The sequence below is a fragment of the Sebastes fasciatus genome, chromosome 11 (assembly GCF_043250625.1).
Source record: "Sebastes fasciatus isolate fSebFas1 chromosome 11, fSebFas1.pri, whole genome shotgun sequence".
Classification (NCBI taxonomy): domain Eukaryota; kingdom Metazoa; phylum Chordata; class Actinopteri; order Perciformes; family Sebastidae; genus Sebastes; species Sebastes fasciatus.
The window spans coordinates 22633954-22650500 of NC_133805.1; the positions used below are offsets into that span (position 1 = coordinate 22633954).

At 38.6% G+C, this 16547-nt stretch overlaps 1 protein-coding gene across 1 annotated transcript in view; it reads right to left on the reverse strand.

The window, feature by feature from the left end:
- The window catches only part of egfra (epidermal growth factor receptor a (erythroblastic leukemia viral (v-erb-b) oncogene homolog, avian)), a 52174-nt gene extending 44163 nt beyond the window's left edge, over window positions 1–8011 (reverse strand). Inside the window, exon 1 of the mRNA XM_074651621.1 lies at window positions 7715–8011. Coding sequence (XP_074507722.1) covers window positions 7715–7793 — 79 coding nt within the window. The 5' untranslated portion in view covers window positions 7794–8011. The remainder of the gene's footprint in view (window positions 1–7714) is intronic.
- Between the last annotated feature and the right edge of the window lie 8536 nt (window positions 8012–16547).

Below are 16547 nucleotides of genomic sequence, written 5' to 3' on the forward strand. Positions count from 1 at the left end.
ATATACTGTATACTTTTTTGTTCTGAAATAACTGTCAATTAATCTGCAGATTGTTTTCTTGACTAATAGTTTGGTCAATAAAATGTTTAAAAAAGGATAAATTCCTGTTGCCATTTTCTAAAGCTCACAGGGATGTCTTCAAGCAACTTGTTTTGCCTGACCAAGAGTCACAAACCTAAAGATATTCAATTTAGTATCACATAAAACAAAGAATAGTTTAATTATTGTTTGTGTTAATTCGGAGTGTAAGAAAATATTGAAAATATAGTATATATACAATATTATGTTTTGTGATACACTGTATTATTTCTCAAAAACATATAATAGTTTGCATGCAAAGATTAACTCCGTCAATATGTTATTTCTTTTGCAAAGATATGCACCCTGTAGTGTATGAGCCCTCTAAAAGAAGTGCTTAGTAGATGATATTGGATGATATAACAGGGACTGTGATAAATGCAGATCCAACTGTTCTCATTGCATAAAAAAGTAAACTTTTTTTTACTCAGATTTTATGCATATGGTGGTTTCATTATACTTTACAAACCTTTTCTCTCAATGTATCGCCTTGCTTACAGTATAGCAATAAATCGCCATATATTGAATTGTAACCACTGTATCATGATATGTACCGTATTGCCAGATTTACTATGTTATTCATACAAATGTTCATGTTGATTTTTCCTTTTTCTAATTTGACAGTTATATCTATCAATATATTGTGCATCCCAAACAATGATAATTACCAGTGAGTGTTGTTCTTCCAAAGATAACCTCTTTTTTCTTGCTAAAAACATTACCGCAAAAGACAAAAGAAAGAAATGATACAGAATTATAAGCACTCCTCAAAACCCCCTAACTTAGATATCCTGCAGGAGATAGACATACACAGACAGGCTCAATAACTCATTTGGAGCTGTGGCCTCTTTTCCCTTTTACCACGACGCTGCATCTGATGAGATGGTAAGATAGCAGAAGGCCTTTTTTTCCAACCTGAATTCCTGGGTCTCTTTCCACTGTGGAGACTCCGTGCACAGCCAGTGGATCATGGAAAGGCCATAAATGTAGCGGATCACTTTGTTACCATGTACAAACAAAGGACGCAAATCAGTTCAATGAGTAACCACATTCACTCACTTATTCCATGCTGGGCTCTCAGTGGATGTATACAAACTAGATTTCAGTAGCTGCAGTTGCAACACAATAAACACTGGTTTACTTTGAATGAGAGGCCAAAAGAAGAGCGTTCAGCTTATTAAATAGTCGTGGCAGACATGAGAACAATACATAAAACTTCATTGTTTGTGGTTTGTTTAAAGCAGTGGAAGCAGACACGTAATTGATGGTTAAGGAACTGAAGCAACTACTTGATTTTTAGGGCTACACAATAGATTTACTGTATTCAGATGCATATTTACGGTTAAAAGTTAAAAAGAAGAACAAAAGCTTGACTTCACTTCTGTGTTCCCTCTTGATGACATACACGTCTAGCCTTGGGTGCGTCTGCTGCACGGCACAGATCTCGGTAAAAAGTATCACGTCTGCCAGATAACCTGCCCTCTACAGAGGCACTATTGTCCTGGAGTGAAACCAGAATCCTACACCTCACTAGAAGCTCTCCAAAACCTCTACCACTCAGACACGGTGGAGTTTATCAAAGCTGGGAAGGCAAGAAATTATCCTCCAGCTCCCACGGCCATAACAAGCCATATTTCCAACAATGGCTGCAGCAGATGGAAGTCTGGGAAGGTCATCAGAGGACCAGCAGCATACTAGCACCAGGGCCACTCTGGACCCTAAAACGCAGACTAGAGATTCTCGGATTACACAGGATCATGAACCTATATTTCACTACACACATCCATCTAATCCCAGAGAGTGGGCTTTAATGAAAAGAAAAGGCACGGTTTTCTGAAAGTGATGGAAAAAAATAGATGACTGATGAGGAAAGCTGGCTCGTTAGATCCCAACACAACACAGAGGGAAAAGCACTTACTCAGGATGCTGAAATGCACTGCAGGAGTGAAATTTTGTCATGATTCAGCTCAACTTTTGCAGGTGTGCAAGCACATTTAAATGCAGAAATGATGGAGCTGGACTTCATCTATATATATATATAATCTTCCAATCTCATTCTGTCAAGAACCTGAATAACCCATCAACTCTGAAAAAGCATATTGATATTTAAGCGGTTTACCCTGTGCCCAAAGAGAGCCAGGGAGCCTTGCATAAAGGATTAAGGGTTTAGCCGTCGACATGCCCCTGAGATTAGTTTGATCTTTCACAGGTTAACTCAAAGCCCAGTTACAGGGCTCAACAATAAGGCTTGCCCGCTTGCCCAGGGCAAGTAAAATGCCATGTTGGGCTCGTAAATCTAGCAACTCACTTGCCAAAAAAGGAATTTAACGCATTGTTTTTTTCCGGAGCTGATGATGGAAGTAGCTAAGGAGTGAGCCATCTCGCTTCCTCTCATCTCTGTTGAGAGTTGCACATGCACAGTACCGATCCAACCTGGTCTCACGGGAAGGCATATGAATAGCACAACATTACAACGACATTCCACGTGAGGTCGCATTTTCGACTTTTCGCGTCTCATTCGTACACCAGGAAACAAAACTATGGTAACGTCTGCAGTTAGGTTTAGGCAACAAAACCACTTAGTTAAGTTTAGGAAAAACTTCATGGTTGGGCTTGAAATAAGTATGTAAACTAAGTAAAATATGTACGGTAACAACGTAACAAAAGTACGGAAACACACGCAAACGTCACTAATGTAACTTGCAAAACAAATACCGGTCTCCTGGTTGAAAGTCCTGTGTTTGTTGGACCCATCGACCTCCCACCCACCCATAAACAGTCTTTCTCACTTTTTATTCTAAGTCTCTAGCCCCGACTGTAGCATATTTACCCAGATGTGTTTACATTGCAGTCAGTATAGACTACATGGCGTACAAATGACATGCTAAACGCAAGACAGGCGTTCTTACGGCGCACTAAATGTCTTGTCAATTATCACGGTATTCATACGCCTTTTCCTGGAAACCGGCTGACCGGTCGGGCAATCGTGAGAAAATGGCAGCAAGTAAAGACAAAGTTTATGAGGTAGTGTCTAGAGGGGAACCCGCAAGTTGGTGAAACTTTCGCGAGATGGTTAAGGTTAGGATAGGTCGTCGGGCAGCAAGTCTCGCCAAAGTTTTTGCAGATCTCAGCTAAAATTTCGCGATTAGCGGGTTACCTTCTAGACACAACTAGTTTATGACGTGAAGCGCAAGCGGACATTTCAGTTATACTGGAAACAGGAGTTTAGTTGGGTGGTGTTACAGGATGTGGGCGAAACTTCAACTATGTATTGCGCAGTTTCCCGCAAGTTTGAGAGGGTAACACATGACAATTAACTTTAGTCTAACATGACAATTAACTTTAGTCTTTGTTGATAACCACTAATAAATAAAACAATTTGTATAGGAGCAAGCAAAAATTGATTTCGGGCAAGTAGACACGTTAACATTGAACCCTGAGTTAGAGAGGCTCTCAGGCAGGTTTACCTCATATCTGTATAGCAACATTCAGCATGGAGACTAGAAGAAGAAATATTTAAGCCTATAATAAAAAACTTAATCATCTCCTCTTCATTACAACTGCAGTCACAAACAGAAGGAGTCCGATTGATTCCGAGACCATTTAGCATTTCATCTGGGAAATAAATCACCACAGTTATTACTTGTGGCTGGCTGCTGGGTGAAGCTGTGGGCATTATTTACAACCTCCCCACAGATGATGACAGTTAATAAACTGAGCATGCCAGCGCGCGGGACGAGGAGCTTTTCTATTATTCAGCAAGTCCTGTCTGACTCCCACAGACGCCATCAGGCCCTGGCAGGTTGTCGCTGAGCGGAGGACTGTCAGGTGGGCTTCCTGCGGGACAGGCTGCTCGATGTCAGGTGCATTAGCAAATCTCAAAGTTATTTCCAAAAGGCCTCAATGTCCTCCACATAACAGGGCGGCAACTAGGGGCGGGCTAAATGACCATGTGGTAAATAATCTGTTAATGATTATCATGCAATGCGGCAAAAACACATTTGATGTCTGTTTTTGATACTTTGTTGACTGTTTTAAATTACTGCAAAAAAGTCCCCCTTTTTTTACTTTTGCTACAACTGTCAAGTTTTTCGGTCCATGCACACAGTTTACAGTGATAACGGCGACAGATTTACCACTCAAAATTCCCAAGAGAACTCCCAAACAGAGAACAATGTGCACCCAGGGTTTATTTTTCACTCATGCTCTCCATCAATTTTAGGTTTTTCTCAACTTGAAAATCTTTTGCCACTTCTTCTCAGTGTAAACAGCTGGCCAGATGTTCTCACTTGCTTCCCAGCAACACAAACACGTTCAGGTCAAACAGACACTACTAATATAGATCATCAAGAGGCAGCCATCCCTGAATACCATGTATCTCCCGGTTTGGTGATTTTAGAATAAGTCGAAGGATTACATGCTCCTTTGTGGGCTGAGTAAAATTATCCTTCTTCTTAAGGCTTATAAAACTCTTTCAAACCCCGTTGGATTAACTCAGAAATGCATTGTCACTGAGCTTAGAACAAGACTGTTTTTCTTTCTTTATGATTGGACATTTTGAAGATACTTTGTTTACACTGGAAGGTTAATGTACCATTTTAATTACTTTACAGTTTAAGAAAATCTTAGAAATCGTGTTTATTTTTTATTAATTTAGATGGATTTACAATTGAAACACAGAACAGGTTCAGTCAGCAGCAGTAATCCTTCATTATTCAACCAGACAGGAAAATAACACCTCAGATTTTCAAAATAAAAGTTGTCTCATGTCTGTTAGGGCAATACTTTCCAAATCCAGTCTTAGTTCTTTTTAGAGCTGCAACGATTATCGAATAGTTGTCAACTACTGTATTCAAATTGCCAACTCTTTTAATCGTCGATTAATTGGGTTGAGTTATTTTTTAAGGGAAAAAAAAGGTCTAAATTCTCTGATTCCAGCTTCTTAAATGTGAATATTTTCTGGTTTCTTTACTCCTCTATGACAGTAAACTGAATATCTTTGAGTTGTGGACAAAACAAGACATTTGAGGACGTCATCTTGGGCTTTGGGAAACACTGATCAACATTTTTCACCTTCTTCTTTGTGGAGAAACTCAGTTTTACAGATCTGTCGATTAAATCAACTAATTGATTAGTTGACAAAATCTTTAGTCAACTAAGAATTCCTTTGGTTGAAGACAGCCCTAGTAGTTATTAAAGAATTTATTTTGAGTTAATGGATAAGCCAACAGCAGACTGGATGGTACAACCCCATGAACACATTGTGGCACCCTCCAGCTACTACTTTAATCAATAACAGAAATGCATGCATGTGTTACTTGTGTTCATCAAGGTGTTTTGAAGAAGTTTTGATGCCGTTAACTGGAGTTTGACATCTTGTTCAAATCAAGTTTTGACTATTATGGACACTGCGTTCTAGGAAAACACGGCGTTCCACATAGAAACATCTGTCTTCGCCCCTGGCCAAAAAACAAAAAACAAAAAACAACAACAACAACTAAAAGTGTCAGACCATATGGTGAAGCTTGTGTTTCCCTGGAAATGGAAATGAACAGTAATTAAACCAAATTGTCCTGCATACCATAACTATCATTACAGCTGTTCATTTCTAATCTTATCTGGTCTTAATACAATCCTTATTTACTGTGGGAGACTCGCTGCAGCGTGAAATGTGCTGCTGTCCAGTTTGTTTAGAAGCCCAGAAATATTTAGGGACTCTGTCTTTTTGGCTCACAAACACTTTTGATTTGTTATGGTTCTCTGAAAACCGGCACTGGTTGTTACTTGTTGGAGCAGACGGGAAAGATGCAACTTGCACGTGCGCTGCTGCTGCTGCTGCCCGGCACCGAACACACTGTGCTTATCTGCTTATAAGGAGGAACCAGGGTGCAATGAGTGTGGACAATGATGATTCATGAGAATAGGAAGTTAAAGTCATTAGGGAGTAAAGTGATACTTCTGGTCACTTTCTCCCCCCCTCCCCGACATCTGGCCTTTATGAGGTTTGAGTCACTCCAAGTACATGTGGAATATATTTAAATATTTTTTTGAATCTTATGATAACATTTAATTTAACCACTGAGACGCGGGATGATTCCTGTGCTTATTTTCCGGCCAGTCATATATCGCCCTTGGCTGAAAGACTGAAATTACAGCTTATTAAAAGAAAAAGATAACATGAAAACATTGAAGTAACAGTCAAAACACTGCCATGTCATTAAAAGAAATAAGATTTCTGTGACCTTTACTTCAAGGCCAAAAGGACGCACTAACACAAGCAGAGCAAGAGAAACCAAGAAACCTGTTCCTGCTACTTCAGCACTTGTTTTCATACTTTTATCAGCCTCTCTCCATGCTGGACTCTCTCTCTCTGTCTGCTTTATATCATTTGTGCAAGTGCCATGAAGTGACTGTCTTCACAGTTTGGTCTAATTTCCTTTGAGGGCCAGATGCAAACTGGGAACAGTTTTTTAAGAGGATGCTCAATATATATATATATATATATATAAAAAGATAAATAAATGAATGTGAATAGCTGAGTGGCAACAGAGGGAAAGGTAAATGAGGGGGGGGAAAGGACAGGTTCTGTGTGAAAGAAATTGTTTGTGGATGCATCAAAGAGCTTTTTAGTGTGTTTCAAGGTGACAGCATCGCTCTGATTTTATTCTATTTTTGCCTACAAAATGGGTCAAACACGACATTAAGAGATATCCAAACCTCACTAAGACATGGCCAGCCCACCAGGAACATCATCATCTCATAGAGAGCCAAAGTGGTTAGTAGTTATTAGGGCTGCCCCCTCTTAATCGATTAGTCGACTAATTGGTCGTTTTGGTCTTAGTCAACAAAGATTTCTTTAGTCGATTAGTTGTTTTTTATGCTTTTTTTTCATGCTGAGTGACTTATTTCTACAAAACTTCTGAGCACATCTCTGGTAAACACAAGCTTTTGTGTGATTCTTTGTGCAGAAACTCAGTTTTACAGATATGTCGATTAACTAATTAACTAATTGATTAATTGATCAAATCGTCAGTCAACTAAGAATTTCTTTGGTTGAAGACAGCCCTAGTAGTTATTAAAGAATACATTTATTTTGAGTTAATGGATAAGCCAACAGCAGACTGGATTAAGACAAAAAAAAATGTCACACTGCTCAAAAAAAAGATCCAAAATATTACAAATAAAAGAAGAAGAAAAAAAAATGGACTAGAAAATAAAGTACGCCAGTAAATTGCACAATCACATCCCCTCCCTGCATCATCATCATCACTGTGGTGCAAATTTGCGCACTTAACTTGGGTCATATTTCACACGCTTTTAGATTTGCCAAAGATGCGTTATTACGCTTTTTTCTAATTGGCCAACAACTTTCCCAACAACACAAACTGCGACTGTATTCCTCCTCAATGACAATCACTGGACGCTAAACTTTTGTTAGAGCCACTGTGTGTAACTTTTTACCAGGTCAAACACAAGCTGAGCAGAAAGAGAGACGGTGAGAAACTTTTTCTCCCCACGCTGGATCAAGTTTCTCTGCGGCTGAAAAATGATTTATGGAAACAAAGCAAAGAGGAAAAGCGAAAGCCTGCTACAACCCAGCCACGTACATGTTGCAATAGCTCCCCCCTCGACATACCTTTCTTTTCCGCCAGCACAGAGCAGCCCAGGCAGAGCAGAGAGGTGAGACTGATCCACCAAACTAAACGGGTCGCCATCGTGTTTCTGGAGCTCCCGGTGAGAAAGGTGTCAGTCCATTCCAACAACACGAGATATAGATCCAGAAAGCTTTTTGGTTTCTTTCTCCTTTGAGTTAAAGACTTTTCCTTCTTCTGGGAAAGAAAGTCAAACTTTGACAGCTCCTCCTCCTCCTCGCAGATTATCTCCAGCAGTCCGAGCTCGAGCAGCAGTGCGAGGACAAACTACTGGCTGCTCTGACGTCAGCAGGAGGAAGGACAGATGCGCCTCTCAGACTGCTCAGGTAGATCCAGAGAGGGGATGGTTTCTAAAAAAAAACTAAATGTGCACACGGTTATGTTGTAATAGTGTTGTCGGGAAATAGTGTGCAGTATGGAAAAGTACACATGATTCGTATTAAAAGGGCTACAACGTGCAAAAAAAAAAGCACAGGTAATGATTTAATAATACTGTCATTCCCAAAGTTACACTCAGTAAGTGATTGAAAGCTGGATAAACTTTAGTGAGCAAAATTGGAAGTGAAGGAGGAGGTGGAAAAGGCAGGTTAGCTAGATAAAAATACTTTATTCTTCTTATTTTTTTTTGTAATTGATAGTTATTAAAAAAAAAAAGATAATATCAACCGATATTTTTTATTTTACATAGACTCAAACATTTTTGATAAGGATCCTTTAAAGCTGAAGTATAGGCGAGATTGGAGCAAATTATTAAACAAATATTTTATTATTTTATTATTTATTTTATTAGTAAAACAAATTGATTAAAAAAGTTATTTTTATAAAACGGTTGCTATATATCCTGACAGTAGTTCATGAGACAAGTAACCTGAAAAAAACAAATGGTTTTGCACTCTGCGGCTCATGTTACCGCAGTTTCACAAGCGTGTCGGGGAACTATGGTGACCTTCAGGTAAAAACGCTCTCTCTAGAGCCAGTGGTTTGTCCATTCTGGGCTACTGTAGAAACATGGCGGACTCCGTGAAGAGGACCCGCTCCCTATGTAGATATGAAGGCCTCATTCTAAGCTAACGAAAACACAGCGATTCTTAGTGTCAGGTGATTATACACTAATGAAAACATATATTATATTCCATTTCTTCTAATAGATCCCGAAAAATGTTTCACACTGTTCCTTTAAATTTGGTCATTATATTATTAAAGGAACAGTGTGTAACATTTAGGGGGATCTATTAGAAGAAATGGAATATAATATTTGTAACTATAAATGTTTTCATTAGTGTAAAATCACCTGAAAATAAGAATTGTTATGTTTTCGTTACTTTAGAAATGAGCCATTTATATTTACATACGGAGCAGGTCCTCATCACATGTCGCTCTGCCACGTTTCTACAGTAGCCCAGAACAGACAAACCAAACACTGGCTCTAGATTGAGCCTTTCGCGTTTTCACTTCACCTACACGCTTGGCACACGGGAGAAGTTTCAGTTGGTTGCAATATGCAACCTCACCGCTAGATGCTGCGAGATCCTACACACTGCACCTTTAGATTATGACACAGAGAAGGAGCGAGTTAAATAATAATTTTGCCTGATCTACCCAGTGGACAAACCATCTGCAGTTTCTTGTTATTTATCAGCTGATATTCAGTATATGCTGATACAGATATAAATGCAAAAAGCTGATATCGGCCGACATGTCTGTCCAGCTCTTTGACACTACTTGCCATGAGTTACTTAATGAACTCAAAAACATGAATATTAGCTGTAAAAACACAACTTTTTGTGCAGTTAGAAAAGTGGATTAAATGTGTTTCCTTCTCTTCCAGCTTTTAATGCTCAGTAGTTATATTTTAGAGTGAGACGGTGGCATTATTAAGTCGCCCTTGGCACAATCCTCTGATTATATTTCTATAGGGAGTAAGGCTTTTGATGTGACTTTACCCCTTTAGCATGTGTATGAAAAGGAAAACTAAATAATGAAAACATGTTTTGATTAATTTGCTAATTAACTAGGAATGCAATAGGCCTTTTTCGCAGCAGACATTTGACTTGTCGTTGCAGGAAAAGCACAAGCTAATAACATTTATGATGGCTCAGTTCCATTATGGCTACTGTAAGTGGGTAAGGGCAAATAATAGAGCAGCTAGAACAGTCTGGTAAGTTCGGAAAAGACAGCACTTGCCATTATATTACCATATTACACGATATCTAACAACTAAGATGATATCGATTCTCATATCATCCTATCGATGTAATATCAGTATATTGCCCAGTCCTATCAGGAGCCTGGAACAGGCAAATGCAGTGGAGTCATTTTTAATAGTATTAACTCCACCTGTGCTTTTACTGCTATGTCATGTTGAAATATCTGCTGTGAAAAAAAGATGTTTACTCAGACAATGATGCCCTGTGAGGACTGGTCAAGTCTAAGTACTGTCAGGCCTGAAGAAACAACACAAACAGCTGAGATCACCACAAATGATCAGAATTAGATTAAGCTCTACGAATGACACTGATGATGCTGAGCGTAATCAAAGACTTAGAGATGTAACTACAGGGTCACTTTTACAGACCAATATCTACTTTTTATTGGATTATTTTCACACTGGAGCTATTTGAGGTGAACACCTAGATATAGAAAGTTAAAAAAAAAAGGATGATGCTGACTCATCTGGGACGTCAAAGCTGACTGCTAGACGTTTCAATAAATTCAGCCCATAATAGCAAACCTCAACAGTATACGTTCTGGCATACTAAAACCATTCTTATTTATTTGTTGACGTGTATATGAAAGACAGCCTTCGGTATCAGTTTCAGGCAGGGGTTGAACAGACAAAACGTCTAGACCGTTGACAGAGTGTCCGTCTGATGGGAGCCGAGTCTAATTGTATGTCAAGCTGCTTAAATGTGTTTGTTGTTGTACACAGATCAGACTCTATGGGGACAGGAGTGATAGAAATCATTCCTCACACTGGTGTTTATTTCATTACCGCGGCCTAATGGCTCGGCAAATCGTCTTTGGTCGTACTGTTGGAGGAAGAGGTTATTGTGTTGGGTGAAATTATGACCGTTTTCCTCGAGGAGAAATTACCTAATGTGAGGCTAACGTTTCACAGGAGACGGCACAGTGAGCTATATTCAGTGTGCTGTGGATGTGATGGCTGTTCTGAGTACTGTCATTGGGAAACAGAAAAATAAATCCATAGCCTTTGTCATTTTGGTAACTCAGGGAGGGAAATGGTAGCTGAAGAAGTTATTCCCTTCACAGCACTTTTAAATTGTCCAAGTGTCAAAGAGGATCAAGAGAGGTCAAATAATGCAGTTTTACTTTTAGTGAAAATCAAATTTCAGCTTCTCTTCAGGGTCACACATTTGAATCTAACTCAGCGGTTGGTTCTAAATGTTTTGGAGCCAAGCTTTGTCACAAGGGAGGCTGGTTAAAAAAAAAAGAAAACTTAAGAAATCACCTTGGCTTCTCACCAGCGGTCGATTTCCACACCGCTGATCAACGTCTCAATTACGAAATGTTCCACAGTTAAGAAAGAAACACGTCCCGGTTGTTACAGCGTTTCACATCACCATCCATCCAGAGCCACACACCAGAGCTGTCTGTCTGTCAGCCAAGCAGAAACATTAAACAAACACAGAATAATGGCCAGACCACTGGGGATTCAAAAGAAGGAGAGAGTAAGAAAAAAAGAACCAGAGAGAGAAGAAGAAGAAAGGAGAGCTGACAGCTACTGGCTGGCAAAGTAAATACATGTCCCACCTTGCAATATTCTCACATTTTCCATCTCTTATGTTCAGGACGTACTGGTCTTCAGGGACATTTTGGATTAGCAGTATGTGTTAATTAATGCTGCTCATATTTGAGTTCTTTCAGGTACAGTAAAAGCCAAACAATATAGGATAATGTTGACACAAGGAATCTTAATTAAGTTGTTCAATGAGGCAGAAAGGTCATGTGATTGTGTTGTGAGGGGAGACGACTCGATGTCCTGGAGGTCTGAAGTCTGATCTGCATGACAGGGCCCAGATGGACCAGCAACATCTCACTACATTTAAAAAAAAAAAAAAAACGTGCACGGGTTAGTACCGACCCCCACTACACTAACAACATGACCATGGTAGAGATGAGCTGCAGATGCAGGAAAGAAGAGCAAAACATATGGGATCATATAGGATTCACTGTCACTCAAGGGCACAACATCTGCTGCAGCTGCATCCACCCAAACAGACATCACACTTAATTATGAGATATTCAAAATGAATATCATGAGAATAAGTAGGGCTCGGGTTATGTTATATCACAATAATAATTATTGTAGTGGCCATTTGACGCAAGAATCTAAATCAAACTTAAATCAAAGGGCCACTGATGCACCATGGGTATGTGGTTCACGCAGGCAGAAGAGTCCATTGTCCATGCAAAATGCACAGTTTTACCCAATTCATAAAGAAATGAAAACAAAATACAATAATACAAATTACGCCAAAAAAAACCTAAATATACTAAACAAGAAAATAATTAAAGTAAACAAATAACTAGCAAAAGAGAACACTATCAAAAACATATAATCTAAATAAAGTAAACATCTAAAATAATAAATCAAACAATATTAGTAAAACAACAACTAAATACTATCAACAAATAAATAGCTCCTACAATTATTATGAATTGTTTGCTAAGAAGAGAAGGTTTTGGGAGCTTTAATCCAATGTGTGGGTGCCTTTTTCTTCAACTAAACGTGTTTTCTGACACCTGAACTCAACTCAACACTATTTATGTAGCTCTCTACACACAACACAGTAGATCAAAAGTGCTTAGAGATAGATCGAACAAAAGAAAGGGCGAAAACCATCAGCTTATAACCAACTTTCTGTATCAAAATCATGCACGTTCTGATCCCAACTCGTCACAAACTGACGCTTTGTCAGACCCCTCGGCGTCACAGTAAACACGTGCTTAATGTTGTGAATTAAACAAAAACACTTGCTTATATTTAGGCTATATTTGATGCCCTGGGAATGAGAACAGGCTGAATTATCATTATTACTACCAACAACTTTGTGCCTTATAATTCAGAACTGTTATTTTGTCATGCAATTAATTAGAAAAGTAATTAAATTATTGCCCAGATGAACAAATAACACAAACAAATCACCTTTGTGCAGATACACTAACTATAGGTTATATTGAGTGATATTGCTTCCAAAGTAATCAAGTAAGGGATAATGTACAGCGAGCCGGTCATTGTTGTGAAATAAACCCCAACAGGGCGATGCGGCACCCCGACACAAAGGGATTTATTTCACAACAGTTACCCGCTGGCTGTACATTATCGGCTACTTACTTAAGAAATCAATAATTTAACACAAACAATCCGCCAGACTCCGACATCAGAACTGCACCCATAGCAACGGTCTGTTATACATAGCAACGGTCTGCTATAAAGAAATAACAGACCGTAGAACGCTGTGATTGACCAATCAGAATCGAGTATTCAAGTAAACCGTGTAATAAACAGCATTAAATGTTTAATTTCGGATGTCCTTGCTGTGAATCTCTGCACTATTTTAGGCAGTTGTCATGGCTGCCATATCGCTGACATGTGAGATAAGACGTGGATTAGATGTGACTGAATCCATAAAAGCTTTAATAATAGCTTTCTAAACCCTGTTTTCAGCGGTATGGCTGAAAAGCCTCAGGCGATCAGAACAAACTGTCAAGTACCAATTAATTAGGTTTAATTAGAGAAGCCAGTGAGATTACATTGTATCTCACCATCTGCCCCCCCCTTAAAGGAAACGCAGCTAAACTTAAATAGTGAAGGCAAATATTTGAATGTATGAATGGATTGTTGTTTTGTGTTAGTGAGTAAACACACACACACTTTGTTTTCTCTTCCTATAAGAGCGATCGAACATGTGCACATCTCCTTGCTCTGTTTCCTGAAGAGGCCCCCAGTCTTTGGCTCTGATCCATCTTCACTTGCCGGAGCATGTGGTCGCCATGGCAGCCCATTAGGTTACACAGTAAACACCTCAAAGTAAATGAATGAACCCGTTTTAATCCAATAGGAATCCCTTTCTCAACTTCTCAACCAGTCACATCCTGTTTCATAACATGGAACAACTTGTTCGCAGTTATGAGTAATGTGAATGATTTCCTCAAGGTTCTGTGTGTGCAGGTTTCAAAAGGTAATTTAGCAATTTTGGTTTCAATAAAACGTAATGTGAGTGGCATGCCTGCATGTAATAACAATAGTGATATTTATAAAGTGCTTCAAAATCAGCACGTTCTTTACAAAAGCCAAACATAAAGCAATAAAACAGTAGGAAGAATCAATAGGACATTGAAAATTGTAAGAAAAAATGGGGGGAAATAATACAATTACTAATACAATACAAATACACAGAGAGAAATTATAAATATACAGTAAATACTGCATGTCACATGTCATTAAAACTGTTATTTGGTAACTGTTATTTTAATTGTTATTAGAGATAAAATCTGATGATCATTAGTTGCAACCCTACATATTTATTTTAATATTACTATTATTTTTTATTATACTTTCTTGTATTTTATTTCATCTATTATTATTATTTTCCTAAATGCCTACTATTACCATCAGTATTATTATTTGTCTACTTACCTTTTCTGTGTGTTTGCATTTGATTTCTTTCTGTGATTTGCGTGACCCTTGACAAGAGGATGTGGGAGTGGGAGGGCACGGAGGAGGTGTTATATTTACATGTCAAGATGACTATATTTTGTATAATTAAAAAACATCAAAACATCAAAAAATATCTTTATGACTAGGCTGTTCGTTAAAAGGGCCAATATGGATTCTCATTCAGGTGTTCTGTACTGTGGGTGCTGCAACCTATTTGGTCATCTAGAGAAAATGTGGGTGTCAGTCAGTCAAAAATGTGTCTTGTTTGGTTTCTATGATGTTCTTGGCAGTGGCATAAAGTATAAGTACATTTACTGTACTGTTCTTAAGTATGTTTTTTAGATACTTGTACTATACTTGAATATTCCCATTTTATGCTTACATCTACTCCACTAACTCTGAGGAAAATGTTATACTTTTTACTCCACTACATTTATTTTACAGCTTCAGTTACTTTGCAGATTCAGATTATTAATACAAAATATAATTAACAAATGAATTACGATGTATTATTATAGATTAAGCACGGCAGTATAAACATTTGTTAAAAGTTGCCCCACTATCTCCAGCTGCAACTTTAAAGTGATGTTCACATTAATGCATCACTAATTGTAATCCACTTATATAACATATGTTATTCTGAAATGGGCCTGTCTGCATAATGAGAACTTTTGTTACTTAAAGTATATTTTGACGCTAATACTTTTGTACTTTTATTTAGGTAAAATTTTGAATGCATGACTTTTATTTGTAACAGAGTATTTCTACACTGTGGAATTAGTACTTTTTTACTGAAGTACTAATTCCACCACTAGTTCCTCGATAACAATCCAGCATCAAGGTCAGGAGAGTTTGATCTCATTAATGTGACATCTCTGATGTGTGAGGCCCTTATGGTTCATGGGGCTTTTGATTACCAGAGTGAAGTGGTTTGGTGCTTAACTGTGGCACAGTTTGGGGTGAGGCCGAGGGTCTGCATTCCCACAGCTGCTGCCATGATTTTCCAGTAAATGGTGGCCCAGTCCTTCAAATCCATTCAAATCACTTGTGAGAAAGTGTCCTTAACTACAGGAATCTCTGAGTCATTCACAAGTGTGAATAAAAGGGATATAAAGATGTCCGTTAGCGGACTGGCTTGCATTGAACCGCGGTTACAAAAAATACTGCCAAGCCACGAATGTGTCAGCTTGGCAGATGATATTCATTCCAACTCTACTCTCGTACAAGTGATTGATAGAACGAGATCATGAATGTAATCAGCTCAAATGTAAGATTTCTCTGCAGGTAGCTACACTCGTTCCAGCAGGACAACGTCAGAGTCAGGAGCCAGAAGAGACAGTTAAGATGCTGCTGGCTCCTTTTTTGAAGGAATGTAAAAACTTTTAGTGTGACAAAGATTTGTAAGCACCTCATGAGCTCCTTCTTCACTCCTTTCCCTACGCCCTTTTTGCTTGTCACATCAACTCAGTGTCAGATCAATTTCTCGGCTCATTAGTTCACGTGGGGTGGATTCAGGTTCCAGTGTGTCCTGTGAGCCCTCAGAGGGTTGCAAGCAAAACAGCTGATGGCCATAATTCCTCGATGAAACACCGCCATCTGCTGGCTCGGTGGCTGGAGGCAGGTTGTTGTAGCAGATCTGGGCTATAAAGAGCTGCAGGAGCTATAAATGTCTTGTGGAGGCTGACAGGTCGTCTGTTCTGGGTCTTCGGGGCCAGAGATCAACACAGGCAGGGCTAAACTGTGGGACACATATTTTAAAGTGTCAATCCTTCAGTCCTGCTTGATTTAGAATTTATATATTTGAGTGAAAACAGTGGAATTGTGCTCAGAGTTTAGCAGTCCTTTTGTTGATACGTGAGCATAGAAATAGAATAAAAATAAATCTATTTATATGTACATGAGCTTCAAGTTTTCATAATTGTGTACATAGTTCCATTTTGTGTGTATACAACAGCATTTTTTCCACGAATGTCACCACAGACATTTCATAATACTGCAAATATATAAATACTGCAATATTTTCATCAGTGAGCCATATAGGTTCAATCATTATTGTGTTACCTCATTTGGCTATAGAATAGATAGTGACTTAACAGACATTTATTTAAATGAATATCGAGATTGCCACTTTGGGA